Raw genomic sequence first — 13703 nt, forward strand, 5'->3', positions numbered from 1 at the left:
CAAACACTCAAAAAGAAAAGTCCAAAACAACACAAAATCCTAAACCTCCTACCGAAACCAAAAACCATTTGGATTTTTCTCTAAATTCTCTGCGCACAATCGTTTTCCTTGCGAAATCTAAATCTCCCACCATCAAGCACTGCATCGAACCCCCAAGCCAGCAGCATGTACCATGACAACAGCAGCATCAACCATAACCCTTTCTTGACGCAGCCGCAGCCGTCTACGCAGGTTTTGACTTCTCGCTGGACCCGTCTCGAGGATAAACTCTTTGAGCAGGCCTTGGTGATGTTACCGGAGGGAATTCCTGATCGGTGGCAAAAGATTGCCGAAAGAGTTCCCGGTAAGTCAGCCAAGGAAGTAAAAGAGCATTATGAAATGCTTTTGTACGATGTTTATGAAATCGACGCTGGTCGAATTGAGATTCCGAGTTATGCTGATGATTCTTCTCTGTTGTCGTCGAGTTGGGACTCGGACACTCAGATCTCTTTCGAAGCTTCGAAACCAAAACAGCATGGAGAAAATGAAAGGAAGAAGGGAACTCCGTGGACAGAAGAAGAACACAAGTATAATCAATTTTTTCTTTTTTTTAATTAAATTTAATTTTTGATATTTGGAACATGTTTTTCCTGTGAATATCTTGGTTGAAGCTGAGTGTTTTGAGTTTTATGATTGATTCTGGTTTTTGTTTGTTTCAAGCTTGAACTGAATATAAAGTAAGGATTTCAACTTATTTCATTCATTTTATCCTATTAAGTTAAGATGTTTTATTTGGGTGAGTGGGGGATGGGCGGTTCGATTTGTTTTGAAATTATCAACAGCTACGTTGTTGAATGATTGATCTAAAGCTAAAAGCTGTAAATCATATTGTGAAAGGGTTAAGTTATCTTCTGCAACTGATCCTATTTGCTGAACCCGCCGAATCTGTAGTTTTGCAGAGGATGAGTGAATTGAATTTACTTAAAACTCGTCCATGTTGCATATTCATTAAAATTGATTGATTGATCTCAAGAGATGAACAGAAATGTCATCTGAGACGTAATTAAATCAATGCAATATTTGAATTACCAAGTGTTAGGTGTTTTTCATAGCATTTTTTTGATGGTTTAGTTGCTGCCATTTGGTTGCTGTCTGGATATTGCATGCCAGTGTGATGCTACTGGTTGTTCATGCCTTAGATATTGAGCTCTATGATTACTTTCCTCAGCTCATTTTTGTTGATATGTCAAACAGGTTATTTTTAATTGGCCTGCATAAATTTGGCAAGGGTGACTGGCGGAGCATATCAAGAAATGTGGTGGTGACACGAACACCTACTCAGGTAGCTAGCCATGCTCAAAAGTACTTCCTTCGGCAGAGTTCAGTGAAGAAGGAGAGGAAAAGATCAAGCATCCATGACATTACTACAGTTGATAGCAACACGATGGATGCACCTGTCGACCAGAATTGGATTCCTGTGCTAGGTGGTCCTGTTCAACAGGTACCTGTACGGCACCAGTTGCCCCCTGGAAGCCATTTACCTGCTCAAGGAGGGTCATTAGGGTATCAAAACTACAGCTATCCGATGTAAAGATGGACCAGAGCTCTAAATGCTGTATATATTATAGACCAAGTCCCTGCACTCAAGAATGCAATTTGTAAAGATCCTTGATGTTCAATTTAGTTTAGGCCTGTAAAGTAAAGTTGAAACTAGGTTGTTCTTAAAATCATTGTATTTGTTATTACAAAACATTTTAAGGAAAGGTTGCTGGAACAAATGAGATTTATAGAGTGGGAGACATTGATTCTGCAGGTACATATCTGGACTTCAAAATATTATGACTATTATTTTTTCACTTTGGTCACTGGATAATTTGGAGAAGTGAACTTATGAATAAAAATATCAGAATATTTTTCTTCTCACTCTGATGCCCTTCGCACTTTGAGATCTTTTCAAAGCTGATTTTTGTACATTCACTTTTACCATACCAAGAGAAAAAGGAAGAAGATACTTTGAATGTTCAAGACAAATTCTTTATATTCTGTCATAGACATTTTATCTACAGCAACTGCATTGCAAGTTCACATGTATTATCAATGCAGGCATATCTCAATTCTGTTATCTGCAAGTTCATGTTATTGACCTAACTCTAAACCATGGCATAACAGTAAGGCAAGTTTATCTATTGCTTCATTTTCCCTTCAAGATCTTCTCAAATCTCAATTGATTTGGCACATTGATATGATCAGAACAATTCATACTGCCATCTCGGACTGCTTTACGTTTACTAATTTTGGACCTGTGGCATTGCAGGTGGAAGTAAATCTTCTAATAGGGGAAACAACTTCTTTGTGGACAGATATTCAATGACTCTGGCCAAAGCTTAAATCCTGCTGTGGATTTAAGATAGGTTAGCTCAAATATAATACCCCTTTGCATGACTTCAATTTAAAATGATTGCTCTGTAACCTTAGCTTATTTGTTTTTGGTCTCAAGTCTTTCAGCGTGAGGCATGCCTAATAAATTTTTTCAACTTTACACATTGTTGCTAAAAAAGGATTTGTCTCATTGTCTGTGTTCATATGATGTGAGTCAGAATTGTGTACAGGACCTTCCTGAAAGTAGCTCTTCTTTCATTTACTCGATAGTTTATTAGTTAATAGGGTCTGTGTGACTCGAGACTAATCAATTATCTTTTGCAGGTTGAAGGAGCTTTTGTTCAAGGAATTGGATTCTCTGCGCTTGAAGAATATCCCACAAACTCAGATGGACTAGTGATTGCAAAATGCGCGTGTACATATAAGATCCCTGCACTACAGTGGATACCATACAAAACAATTTAATGTTGAATCCTGAACAGTGTACATCATAAAAAAGTGTACTTTCTTCAAAAGGCAAGTTCATATTAATTTTCTTGAATCCATGTCCTTTTTCTCTATTCTTGATTTATTTTTTGAATAGTGGACATCATAAAAAACCATGTACTTTCTTCAATGGCAAGTTCCTATTAATTTTCTTGAATCCATGTCATTTTTCACTATTCTTGCTTTATTTAATTTTGTCTGATAGTGGAATACAAGCCTTCATGAATGGTAATGTTGTTCTATGTATTATGTTCTCTTTTATCAATATTTTCTGCAATATCAATGCCAGGTGTTTTGGCTTGATAATTACATTCTTGTTTTAGTTGACCAATGTATTGTTAGGGCCATTTTTGCTGAAGTTTGCTTTTGCAAGTTCTGTAGTCACATCGGAACTTCATCCATCTTACTAATTATTATCTCATTTACAAATTTGCTTATGTTTACAACATCAGCAGTGTTATCTCATCCAAACCACCCACATCAATAATCAAATTCTCCTTGAACATTTTAGGATTTGGCTTCTTGCGTTAACTATGCTGTTTCAACTATTATTTTCTCTTTCATATTTTCATCCAGCTGCAGTTGTCTCATTTGAATCTAGGCTACAATCAACTCTTTTCAAAAGCTTAAATCTGGCCAGAAGATTAATTCCTAAGTAAGCATATTTATGAAAAGGCTGAAAGGGAGTCAATGTGGACTATTATAGTAATCAAAATCTTGTTTGTATTAGTCTATGGATTGGGGACATGGAAAGAGTGGGGGAACATCGAGGAACCACCTTAAAACTGGTGAATATTATCCTTTGCAGCTTCTGGTTAGCTGCCATTACTCTTGCCGTTTAAGTTCATTGTGCTGCAAGGGCAGCTATAAAAGAAGCCGGGCGGCGGCTTCTTTCATGGAGTGGCCTAGACTGAGATGTGTCTAATTCAACATTCCAGTTGGAGGAACCAGCTACCATGCCTGTTGTGAAGGATCTATGTGCGCTTGCTTGATAGCATTCAGAGGTTCTTGCAGTGGACCATGAGCACAAATTGAGGCAATTCTACTGGCTGGCTAGCTGGATGAATTTTAGTTTATCTACATGCATGTAAACTACTCTGAAGTGAGCTATCTCAGCAAAAGGGGAAAGAGAAATGCAATTTCCCAGTGCTCAATCTGCTTCAAAGTGGTCCATGTTATTGATAAAGCATGGTTGTTACTTAAATTACTTTACCTAATAAATGAACTAATAATGTACATGTAATTTGCTCCTGTTCGAAAATAAAAGACAGCAGAACTTAAAGCAGGAGGCTATTGGGAGGTGTCAAAGTTAACGTTTGGAAAGGAAATAATAAATCTTCAAGCCTGGAAAAATAGTATTTACAGTAACCGGCCATTTTCCTCAATAATTGAAACAAAGGTAAATTCGGTAGTTTGACAGCAGATAATGACTTCAGGTATTTATTCTCAGGAACTAAGACGGATAGAAAGATTTTGACTCAATGGTTGAGTTAGCCAATTGCTCAATGAAAAAATATTCAATCCTTTTGCCCTTCCATTTATTCAAGCCAATCATTCCAAGGGTAGAACCAATTAGAATTGTCATGAAACTGGATCAAGGTCGAGGAATTACGAAGTATATATTTTGCCAATTTGCCATGCCAAGCAGAGTGCTCTACCTACCTTTTGCAAGCGTTTAAAGAGCAGTGATGTTGCTCTGAGGATGAAGCGATACGAGGCAGGTATTTCTGCCAACCAAATAATAATAATAATAATAATATTTTAAACTACCAAAAGAACATTTTTATTTGTTACACATGGTATCAAATTCGGATAAAACAATTAGTCTTGGCAATTAAAGATAATTTGTAGAGAGTTGTTAAGGGCCTTTTATCCGATTAGTCCTCTTTAAAAACTATATGCAAATGTTGCTTTGGTTTTCTTTGCTTTGGTCATTTCTCTCCTTCAAATTTTATGCTTGACTTTGCCTCCCCCTCTGAATCTTTCGTTATACCGTTAAAGCTAAAACGTTGACTCCAATCCAATAAAAAAAGAAACACAAGGATCGACGTAGAAAGAAAACACCAGGTCCAACTGCGTATATAATTATAATAGAGAACAAATATTAGAATCAGAAAATCCTTTTGTTGGTGAATGTGACATCATTGGTGAGAGAAAGAGCTGTTCGTATTTGTCATTTGCCTTGTTCGTTTGGTATAAGTAGTAGAGTTTGCCTAGTTCCAGCTTGAACAACATCTGACAAATGGGGGAGGTGACAGAAACAAGAAAAGATAGCCTGGTTTTTGCTGTTAATGGGCAGAGGTTTGAACTCTCCAACGTTGACCCGTCTACTACTTTGATTGAGTTCCTCCGTTATCAGACTCCTTTCAAAAGTGTGAAGCTCAGCTGCGGCGAAGGTATCTCTCTCTTTTCTCCCTCTGTTTTCCGTTGTGTGTATGAGTTTCATGTGGTTTTGTATATGCCAAGGTTTCTAGACTTAAAATCAACAAAAAAATATGTTGAGTTTCAACTTGAAGTGGTAATCGTCTTGGATGTTGACGATTCTATGAAAGGGCGACTTCATCTATAATTAAATATGATTGCATGTCATGATGGTTGTAAGGGTAGATTGCTTTCTCCTTCCATGGATTTTCTCTTCGTCTAACTCTGTAACTTTTAATTTTTTGTCATGGTTTTTCATCTCTGCTTTTAACTTTGATATGAGATTGGATTTGATCGATTAATTTTTCACACTTCTGAGACTTTTTTGTTTTGTTTTGTATGCCAATGATGCATGAATCATGGGTTTCTTTTAAATATTAACCATTTTTCTTTACAAAAATTCAGTCTACTGAGTCCAGTATAATACAATAAATGTAAAAAGGGTTGACAAATGCAAATAATACTTTACTAGTAAATCTAATAATATATGTTGTACAATCAGAATATAATCAAATAGGAGTATTAATATTTCAATCTGCCATTATTGCATTGAATATGTCATTTTAAAATGGTAAAGCTTGATAATCAGGTAAAGCATTTAAAATTAAAAATTTCAATGGCTTAATACTTTTTTAGTCTGATCTAATTACCGATTGAAAGGATATTCAAAGTTTACATATATTTAAATTATTAAGGGGTGTGGCTTCTTGTTGAATCTGGAATATGCTGAATTTTATTTTGAGAATCAATATTATCAACAATTGAAAGTGTTGATGAATCAGATGTAGGAGTCGAGAGGCCGGAAGTTGTGGCCACATCCCTTTCAACTATCAAATTATTCTCTCTATTGATGAGATTTTGGCCAAGTGTTGTGATGATTTGTGATAGGCGGTGTCCATGAGTAGAGTAGGATCAAGCTTCTCATTTTTAAAGTCAATTTCGTCTAGTTTATTTAATTATTATTTTAATAATTAAAATATTATTATTATTTTTAACTAAAAAAAAATATTCGAATTTTATTTTTTAAACGATCATGCGCCAAATAATGAACTAAATATTAAGATACAAAATAATATAATATTATTTCATTTATTTTAAAGATATTTAAAAATTATTATTAAATAAAAGTTATTATTAAAAAAAACCTTGAGGTTTGGTTAAAAAAAAAACACTCATCCCTTGAAAAGTAATGGCATTAATTGCCAAGTTAACTATAAATGATTTAAAGACAAACATACTCTTTGTTAATCAATTATTTATATATTTATTTATTTTAATACTTTTCTCTACTCTTTTCTCTATTACCCAAAACTTTTTTTTAATTACAAAATTATGTGATTCAGTTAGTTGTGAGATTTAATTAATTTTATGACCATCTTTTATTACTATCAAATTAAATTTTATCTAACTTATATTATAATTCAAGCACATATTAAAATATGTGAAACTTATCTTTAATTTAATTATAGATTAACTTTGAGGTGAATGTATTAAATTATTTTCATATCTTAATTGTAGCTTCTTATAAATTTAATCTACTCAAATAGTTGTTGTTTTGGTACTAAGCAGATTAAATCAAAGTAATTGAAGTTTGTAAGGGGAACTTAGAGAAGCAAGGCCTGCAGGAATACAACATAACAATCTTACCTTGCCTTCATTCACGAATTACTCAAATTGTACGACTTCTCTATTTGTCCTCTGCGACCAAAAGGAATGATGTTAAATTGTTGTTTTCCTGTTTAACAGGAGGCTGTGGCGCCTGCGTTGTCCTGCTGTCCAAGTATGATCCAGTGCTAGACCAGGTTGAGGATTTTACTGTGAGTTCGTGCCTCACACTTCTTTGCAGTGTTAATGGATGTTCAATCACAACAGCTGAGGGAGTTGGAAATAGCAAGGATGGTTTCCACGCTATTCAGGAAAGGTTTGCTGGTTTCCATGCTTCTCAATGTGGCTTTTGTACTCCCGGAATGTGTGTTTCTCTCTTTTCAGCTCTTGTCAGTGCTGATAAGACCAATAGGCCAGAACTCCGTCCTGGATTCTCCAAGCTGACAGTTGCTGAAGCAGAAAAGGCCATTTCAGGAAACCTTTGTCGCTGTACCGGTTACCGACCTATTGCTGATGCTTGTAAAAGTTTTGCTGCTGATGTTGATATGGAGGACTTGGGTTTTAACTCCTTTTGGAAAAAAGGAGAGAGTGACGAAGTAAAGCTGAGTAGGTTACCTTCATACAATCATACTAATGCGAGTTCTAAGTTTCCTGAATTTCTCAAGAAGGAAATCAAGGCAAGTGCCACTCTGGTTTCAGAAGGATACCGTTGGTATAGTCCTGTTAGTCTTGAGCAGCTTCAAAGCTTATTGCAAATGAGTGAGGACAATGATGGAACTTCAATCAAGATTGTTGTTGGTAACACAGGAACGGGTTATTACAAGGAATTATTATGCTATGAAAGATACATTGATTTAAAATATATTCCCGAGCTATCAATCATCAGGAAAGACCAGATTGGGATTGAAATTGGAGCAGCAGTGACGATTTCTAAAGCTATCAAAGCACTGAAGGAAGAAAATGAATATGAATTTCACCAAGGTAAAATCGTCTTCAAAAAAATTGCTGATCATATGGAAAAGATTGCTTCAGCATTCATAAGGAATTCAGGTAGTGTAGGAGGGAATTTGGTAATGGCCCAGAGGAAACAATTTCCATCAGATCTTGCTACCATACTACTTTCTGTGGGTACTTTTGTGAATATAATGACTGGTCAGAAAGTTGAACAGCTTTCACTGGAGGAGCTCCTGGAGATGCCTCCTTTGCATTCCAGAAGTGTTCTTTTAAGTATTAAAATCCCTTTCAGGGAGTCTACTGAGGATATTTCTTCTGCAACTGATACTAAGTTGGTATTTGAAACTTATCGAGCTGCACCACGTCCTATGGGAAATGCACTGCCCTATTTGAATGCTGCTTTCTTGGCTGAGGTTTCTCTTTGTAGTAACTCTACTCGAGTTACGCTAAATAACTGCCAGTTGGCTTTTGGTGCTTTTGGGACCAAACACTCAATTAGAGCAAGAAAAATTGAGGAGTTCTTGACTGGAAAATTGCTAACTGTCGGTGTTCTGTATGAGGCTATTAAATTACTTGAAACTACTATAATACCTGAAGATGGGACCTCGAATCCTGCGTACAGGTCAAGCTTGGCTGTTGGCTTCCTTTTCGAGTTCCTAAGCTCCTTGGTTGATACCCCTACAACAATTTCCAGTTGTTGGCTCAATGGATACAATGATGCCGAGTGGTTCATGGATTCCAAAATAAAACAGAATAATGATCAGTTTGGTGAAATCAAACTCCCAACATTGTTATCATCGGGAAGGCAAGTGATTCATTCAAGTAAAGAGTATCATCCAGTTGGAGAGCCAATTCCAAAAACTGGAGCTGCCATTCAAGCTTCTGGTTTGTCATATTTTACGTAATATTATATTGCTACCCTCACCATCGTATATCGCACTAAAAAATTTTTGAAGTTTAGTTATTGATGGTTTTCTGTAAGTTTTATGAATCAATAAACACAAAGAGTTGGTGCTAAGATAATTTCTTTCTGTTCATATCTGTGCACCCTAGAATGGTGCTAGTGCTTGTGCAGCATTAATACATGTCTAGATGGACAGGTTTACGCATAAATTTACGGCAAGTTCTTTGGAAATTAAAGCCCTAACAAGCGCCATTAGTGCACTCCTTAGCAAGAGCCGACTAGACTATTTGAGATAAGACCATTTCTATTAAGTGTTAAAGTTAAACATGAGTGCATCATGTGGTTATGACTTAAGATTATTTGTTCCCCTTAAACTTGTAAACGGTAGTGCCATAAATGGAAAAACACTTGTCACCCTCTCTTTGACTGTCATCAGTAAATGTTCGTTTATTATTGCTTTATGCTCTATGGAATCAGTGCTCATTCAGCTGATTATGTAGGTGAGGCTGTTTACGTGGATGACATACCATCTCCAAGTAATTGTCTCCATGGAGCATTCATTTATAGCACAGAGCCTCTGGCACGGGTAAAGGGCATAAGCTTTAAGGCTGGATTGTCACGTGATGGAGTCACCGCACTTATTTCTGTCAAAGACATCCCTGGGGAAAATGTAGGTTGCACGAGCATATTGGGTGATGAACCTTTATATGCAGATGAGGTTACTCAGTGTGCTGGAGATCGCATTGCCTTTGTGGTAATTCTATGGTTTCATTATCTGCCCTTTCTTGTGTTTGCTGTAATTGTCATTAATATTGACATGGTACAACGCTAAAAAAGTGTTTATTAGAATTTTAGGAACTTGATCATTGAAATGACCCTTTCAGGTTGCAGATACACAGAAACAAGCAGACTTGGCAGCAAACCTTGCAGTTATTGATTATGACAAAGAGAATCTAGAACCACCAATATTATCAGTAGAAGAGGCTGTTGCGAGGTGTAGCTTCTTTAAGGTTCCTCCTTTCCTTTGTCCCGAACAGGTTGGTGATTTCTCAAAAGGATTGGCTGAAGCTGATCACCAAATTCTCTCTGCTGAGGTAATTTCCATACTTGGTTGAGCCATTTGCTACATTTCATCATGGATTGCTAATGTATCTTCTAAATTCTTACATCTAGCTCAAACTTGGGTCACAATACTATTTCTATATGGAGACACAAACTGCTCTTGCTGTGCCAGATGAAGACAACTGCATTGTAGTGTACAGTTCTAATCAATGCCCTGAGTTCGCACATGATACAATAGCTAAATGCCTTGGTCTTCCTGGACATAATGTTCGTGTGATTACGAGAAGAGTTGGAGGAGGCTTTGGTGGCAAGGCCATAAAATCAATACCTGTGAGTCTTGTAAATTATTCTGCAGTGTTTTCATTCCATGAAAAAGAAAAAAAAAAAAGAATACTTCCCTTTTGTAGGAAGGCGTTCCTAGTTTCCTGCATGAAATTGAATATCAGAATATGTGGAAATGAATATTGAATTAAAGCAACTAATATATGAAGACACCTTTCAGGACATTTTTGAGGGCAGTTCTTTTATATATGTGGTAATTTTTCTCTATATTTTGTCTCATTGTATCAATTACTTGTTTCCCTTTTAATGTAGGTTGCCACAGCATGCGCACTTGCTGCTTACAAATTAAAGCGTCCAGTGAGGATATATCTCAATCGCAAGACTGATATGATAATGGCAGGAGGCAGGCATCCGATGAAAATAACTTACACTGTAGGGTTCAAAAGTAACGGGAAGATTACGGCCCTAAAACTTGATATACTATTAGATGCAGGGATATACTCAGATGTAAGTGTAGTTGTGCCTCAACATATGCTTGGAACACTTAAAAAGTATGACTGGGGTGCTTTATCTTTTGATATAAAAGTATGCAAAACGAACCTTCCAAGTAGATCAGCAATGAGAGCCCCAGGGGAGGTACAGGCAGCATTTATTACTGAGGCTATAATTGAACATGTAGCGTCCACCCTTTCCATTGAAGTGGACTCAGTCAGAAATATTAATCTCCACACATACAACAGCCTTGACTTATTTTACAAGAGCAATGCAGGGGAACTTTTGGAATATACTTTACCTTCAATATGGGATAAGTTGGCCTCTTCTTCAAGCTTTTACCAGAGGACTGAAATGATAAAAGAATTTAATAGGTCTAATAAATGGAGAAAAAGAGGAATTTCACGCGTGCCTACTGTGCATGAAGTGCTTGTGAGACCAACCCCTGGGAAGGTCAGCATTCTAAAAGATGGTTCTATTGTTGTTGAAGTTGGAGGAGTTGAGCTGGGTCAGGGTCTCTGGACAAAAGTAAAACAGATGACTGCATATGCTCTCAGTTTGGTCCAATGTGGTGGAACAGAAGAACTTTTGGAGAAAGTAAGAGTCATACAAGCTGATAGCTTGAGTTTAATCCAAGGCGGTATGACCGCAGGCAGCACCACATCTGAGTCAAGCTGTGAAGCAGTTAGACTTTGCTGCAATGTCTTGGTTGAGAGACTTACTGCTCTGAAGGATAGCTTGCTGGAACAAATGAGATCTATTGAATGGGAGACATTGATTCTGCAGGTATATATCTGAAATTTAGAAATATTCTGACTTTATTATTTTTCCTCTTTGGTCACTGGATGACTTAAGAAAGTTTCCTTCATGTGAATAACAATTTCAGGATATGTTTCTTCTCGCTCACACTATTAAAATGTGCAAAGTTTTGCATTTACTTTTTCACCACACCAATTAGAGAAATAGGGAAAGGATATATTTGTTTTCTAGTCAAATTCTTGATCACATATATTCTCATTGCAGTTTCACTTTTTTCATCTTCTGCAAGTTCACATGTTCTATTAATGCAGGCATATCTCAGTTCCGTGAACTTATCAGCAAGTTCATTATTTATACCTGGCATTTCTACCGCAACTTACCTAAACTATGGTGCTGCCGTCAGTGAGGCAAGTACTTATCTATTGCCCACCGATTGCTTTCATTTGTTGTTTGTCTTAAAACTAACTCAGTATTTATTGAAATACATTATAATTTGTCCAATTGAACATGCAAATATAGAACAAATCATGCTACTATTTTGGCATTGCAGGTGGAAATAAACCTTCTAACTGGGGAAACTACCACTTTGCGGACAGATATTACATATGACTGTGGCCAAAGCTTAAATCCAGCTGTGGATTTAGGACAGGTTAGCCTGAATAACTTTCTTTCCATTTCAATTTAAAAAATTTGCTCTTTAACCTTAGCTTATTTACTTTTATCCCCAAGTCTTCATGTCAGGCATTGCTTAAGTTCCCATTGTCCCTTGGTTCACTTTCACACATATTGCTAAAACACGATTTTCTCTATATAGACGCATGCAGGGAGTTAGGATTGTGCATATGGGACCCCTATTTTTGTTTGTTCTAGTTGGTTCATTGGTCGATAGGGTGTATGTGATTCAAGACTCTAACAATTATGTTTTGCAGATTGAAGGAGCTTATGTTCAAGGACTTGGGTTCTTTATGCTTGAAGAATACCCCACAAACTCAGATGGATTAGTGATTGCAAATGGCACCTGGAGTTACAAGATCCCCACAGTGGACACCATTCCCAAACAATTCAATGTGGAAATCCTCAACAGTGGACATCATCAAAATCGTGTACTTTCTTCCAAAGGCAAGTTTAAATTTTCAATGAAATTTGCAAGTCACTTTCTTCATAAAATTGGTAAACATCCAACTTACAGCCACCCACACCTCAAAACCAACCGACCACCAAATTGTATTTGATATAGTACTAATTAGTTGCTTCTTAATAAGGTAATTCAAGATTTTGTCAAGATATTTGATTAACTTTGAGTTCTTTAATTAGATTTATCATGTATACACACCTTATTATATATAAGAATGAGCAATACTATGACTTGAACATAAGATCAATCTCCACCTCAATTCCACTCCTAAACTAAGTCCAAGTGGCTAATTGCAATTATGTTATCAATAGGTATAGAACTCTATTGTGATTATCTTTAAGGAACACTTCAATCATTAAAATTTAAAAAACAAGTTAAAATAAAGAAATTAAAAAGCATTTTCTTATAGTAATTTTTTGGGTCTGTCCTTGCTTAACAGCAACTATAAGCTATCTGTTTCTTTTGCAGCTTCTGGTGAGCCGCCATTGACTCTAGCAGTTTCAGTTCACTGTGCTACAAGGGCAGCTATCAGAGAAGCCAGGAAGCAACTTGTTTCATGGAGTGGCCAAAACGAGTTGTCAGAGTCTACATTCCACTTGGAAGTACCTGCCAGCATGCCTGCTGTGAAAGAGCTGTGTGGGCTTGATAGCATCCAGACGTTCTTGCGGTGGACAGTGGACAAAAAGTAAAGGAAATTCTGCTGGCTCGCTTGTATTTTATTTGTTGTCTTTTACGTTGAAAAGCTATAACGATAAAAACAAGTTCAAAGCTGAAGAACACGTGAAACTCCAAGTACTGGCTGATGGCTTTACAACAAAAAGTAGAAAATTAATCATTACGTACATTTAATTCCCTTGAACATGTGTACTTTTTTTTTGGTTTAGGCTTTTTTATATAAGCCGTAAATATCTTTGTTAAACTTAATCTTTAACCTTAATTAAAGCTAATAGAATTAGCTTTTGTCATACACTAAAATAAACACACACATGATAAAACAAAGATCAACCTAATACTGTTAGTCTTATATTTATTTATATTTATAAATATATTCATATATAATTAATCACATGATGGTTTATTTTCAATTTTCAATCTATACGTGACACGCTCCTAAATCAAAGTTATAGTTATAGGTGGACTCGCACTGGAGCCTATATCTTTAGAATATCTTTATTTTTATTATTATTGTCATTATTATTATTATAAAATAAGAATTTAATTTCTTTATGAACTAATAAAATTTTG

General features: G+C 36.1%; 2 protein-coding genes and 1 long non-coding RNA gene across 4 annotated transcripts; all 3 read left to right on the forward strand.

Moving 5' to 3' along the window:
• LOC18590151 (transcription factor DIVARICATA) lies at positions 1 to 3001 on the forward strand. Of its 2 annotated transcripts, XR_001929455.1 has the most exons (4): positions 1 to 566; positions 1234 to 1792; positions 2294 to 2390; positions 2683 to 3001. XR_001929455.1 is itself a non-coding variant. In XM_018127473.1 (2 exons), the coding sequence occupies exons 1-2, from the start codon at positions 166 to 168 to the stop codon at positions 1568 to 1570; spliced, it is 738 nt and encodes a 245-aa protein (XP_017982962.1). In that variant the 5' UTR covers positions 1 to 165; the 3' UTR covers positions 1571 to 1902. The 2 variants fall into 2 exon arrangements, 1 of the variants encoding a protein (XP_017982962.1); XM_018127473.1 differs by lacking the exons at positions 2294 to 2390; positions 2683 to 3001 and having other exon boundaries at positions 1234 to 1902.
• LOC108663454 lies at positions 3422 to 4137 on the forward strand. Its single transcript, XR_001929474.1, has 2 exons — positions 3422 to 3499; positions 3653 to 4137. It is a non-coding gene; the product is annotated as an uncharacterized LOC108663454 (long non-coding RNA).
• Positions 4775 to 13319, forward strand: LOC18590152 (indole-3-acetaldehyde oxidase). The gene is made up of 10 exons (XM_007015514.2): positions 4775 to 5240; positions 7012 to 8709; positions 9229 to 9482; positions 9613 to 9822; positions 9902 to 10120; positions 10385 to 11350; positions 11635 to 11730; positions 11874 to 11972; positions 12253 to 12442; positions 12927 to 13319. The coding sequence occupies exons 1-10, from the start codon at positions 5087 to 5089 to the stop codon at positions 13145 to 13147; spliced, it is 4107 nt and encodes a 1368-aa protein (XP_007015576.2). The 5' UTR covers positions 4775 to 5086; the 3' UTR covers positions 13148 to 13319.

The sequence above is a fragment of the Theobroma cacao genome, chromosome 9 (genome assembly GCF_000208745.1).
Source record: "Theobroma cacao cultivar B97-61/B2 chromosome 9, Criollo_cocoa_genome_V2, whole genome shotgun sequence".
NCBI classification, from domain to species: domain Eukaryota; kingdom Viridiplantae; phylum Streptophyta; class Magnoliopsida; order Malvales; family Malvaceae; genus Theobroma; species Theobroma cacao.